This window comes from Idiotropiscis lumnitzeri, chromosome 1 (genome assembly GCF_059441095.1).
Source record: "Idiotropiscis lumnitzeri isolate Australia: NSW breed Sydney's pygmy pipehorse chromosome 1, RoL_Ilum_1.0, whole genome shotgun sequence".
NCBI classification, from domain to species: domain Eukaryota; kingdom Metazoa; phylum Chordata; class Actinopteri; order Syngnathiformes; family Syngnathidae; genus Idiotropiscis; species Idiotropiscis lumnitzeri.
Window position 1 is genome coordinate 21332349 of NC_142391.1, and position 2500 is coordinate 21334848.

A 2500-nucleotide genomic window follows, 5' to 3' on the forward strand; every position below is an offset into this window, starting at 1 on the left:
CATTAGACCGGTCGAAATGACAGAGATGACTAAGGATCTATTGAGTGGCAATGCAAAACAATGGATCCATAATGTCCAATTAATTCTGAAACAGCACTACGACGAGGGCGTCTGCCAGACCTTAACCGAACTCTCGGTTATGCTGGACCCGGACTGGGAAGAAGCCTATGAGGTGGCCACAAAATGGGCCAAGAGGAGTTTGCGGCGGCGCTTAACGGATGATACAATGAATATGGCTGATGAACTCATTAGAGGGATGGCCAAAGAGAGTCCGACGGTGGCTGGAGAAGGCCCCTCAGGTGTCCCCCGCAAACATGACCGCAAGACGGCCAGATCCAGTTCCCAATCCCCCAACAGGGGAGGGAAGACCTCACCGTGGTCGGGGACCTCCTGGTCTCCTCTGGTGCCACAGACGACCCCCAGTCCAAAGCCACAACGCACAGCGAAAACCATTGATGGTCCAACCTCATTGGCTCGTATGACCACTCGAGAAAAGGAAATGCCGGATGAAATTTCCTTGTTGACGGTTCATGAAGTTGGGAGTGACACTCCTGCTGAGGCGGGCAGGAAAGACTCTGAACTGACGGGGGGGCCAACGGAACAGGAGAATGTCCCTCTGTTGGATTTGATTGATTTCGAGGTTGACAGATTACCTGATAAAATGGAATTCGGCTCGGAACACAGCGTATTATCTCCCCAATTGGCTATGAAGCCATGGGGTTTTGACAAGACACCTATTGATCAGGCCAAGAAGTGGTTTGACACCTCGGGGGAGTCTCTTATTTTTGGCGAGTCCTCAATGGACACATGCCCAAGTAAGATGGGACTGCCCTCCCTTAAGGGTCTGAAGAGCAGGACTACACCTGTGACAGATATTTTCCAGACCTCCACCCCACTTCCACAGACCGATGACTCCCAGGTTTCAACGGGGTCGACGGGGATGTTGGGGTCACCACAGCTGCCCCAAAATAAGGTGGTAAGACATCTAAATGTGGTTAGGAAGTTGTCGGTCTGGAAAATCAATGGATTCAAGAGATGGATGATTGTAGGGGATTCTAACCTCTCTAAAATCCCAACTCATCGGATTGATGGTTTGAAAATAGACAGCTTCCCAGGTGCCACCTTCCGTCACATAACTTCAATTTTGGAGAAATGTAAGGATACGGACAGAGTGGAAAAGTTCATCATCTCAGCTGGCATCAATCACAGAACACTGGTACCGCAAGCAACGTCAATCAAACAAATTCAGCAAACCATGAGAATGGCGAAAGAAAAATTTCCTTTGGCCGAAATTCTGGTGCCCATGATTAACTTCTCAAGGGCCTTGCCTGAGAGGGAGCAAGACAATTTGAGGGAAGTCAACTCCTATATTAAGGATAATTTGCTCCACATCCCACTGTTGGAAGAGGGGAGATTCGAGACTGGTTCAGACCATGTGCATTGGACACTTCAAACGGCGAAAGCCATGTTGACACACTGGCATCACTTTTTAAACCAACCGGCCCATTAGACTCCTCTCTTTGGACAGGGCAATTGCTTGGCCTTCGGCCCCAAATTTATGATGTTTTCGGGCATAAACCATCTCCCAAAGCACCGGAAATTGACAAAGTTGGGAAGAAAGGAGCCCACCATGTCAACTCATCTAAACGTTCAATTGATATCACGGGTAATTTAATGAATTTAGCCGAAAATTTCACGCTGACCCGGGTTCAAAAACGACTACTTGGAAGGGGTTTGACTTTTGTGCCAACACCCAAAGTGCACAAGGACCAACGGAACCAATTGGCCTTTGATGCACAAGAATTTCACAGACGACTTAAATTGGCGGCCAGATTTGAGTCCAGGGGGCGTCAGGACCCAGTGCCCTTTGTACACAAATCTGATTGGACGCCGACATTGAGCAGCATTCCTCTGTGTGTCAGAAACATGATCATTTCGAATGATTCTGCATTAAAAACACTCCATTGGGAGAAAAAGAACCCGATGAACGTGACACACGAGGAAGAACTTGCTATACGTCAATTAAAAGAAAACAAAAATATTGTCATCAAACCGGCAGACAAGGGCAGTCTGGTGGTGGTCATGGAAAGAGCACGCTACGTCCGGGAGGCCATGAGACAACTTAAGGATGAAAGATATTATAAAAAGTTGACCGCACCCCTATTTTGGGGCACCGTCCCTATGGTTAAACACATAGTGGACCAAATGTTTCGAGAAAAATATATTAATTTTAAGCAACGCAAATACCTCCTAGGGAGTAGTGACCCGAGACCAAGACTCTTCTACCTTCTGCCCAAAGTCCACAAGCCCCCTGAGTCCTGGAGTGAACCTTACCTGACTCCTCCTGGTCGCCCAATTGTGTCGGATTGCGACAGTGAAACCTATTACACGGCCGAATTTATTGAACATCACCTCAATCCCATTTCAAATAGACATCCAAGTTTTATTAAGGACACTTGTGACTTTTTGGACAAGATTCGGGACATGAAAATCCCAAAGG

General features: G+C 47.6%; 2 protein-coding genes across 2 annotated transcripts in view; both read left to right on the forward strand.

Moving 5' to 3' along the window:
* Positions 1–2500, forward strand: part of LOC148343659 (cilia- and flagella-associated protein 157-like) — a 114020-nt gene that overhangs the window by 104089 nt on the left and 7431 nt on the right. The window lies entirely within an intron of this gene.
* LOC148343663 (uncharacterized) overlaps positions 1984–2500 on the forward strand; it is a 1315-nt gene continuing 798 nt past the window's right edge. The window contains exon 1 of the mRNA XM_088303919.1: positions 1984–2500. This exon is cut by the window's right edge and continues 703 nt beyond it. Coding sequence (XP_088160045.1) covers positions 1984–2500 — 517 coding nt within the window.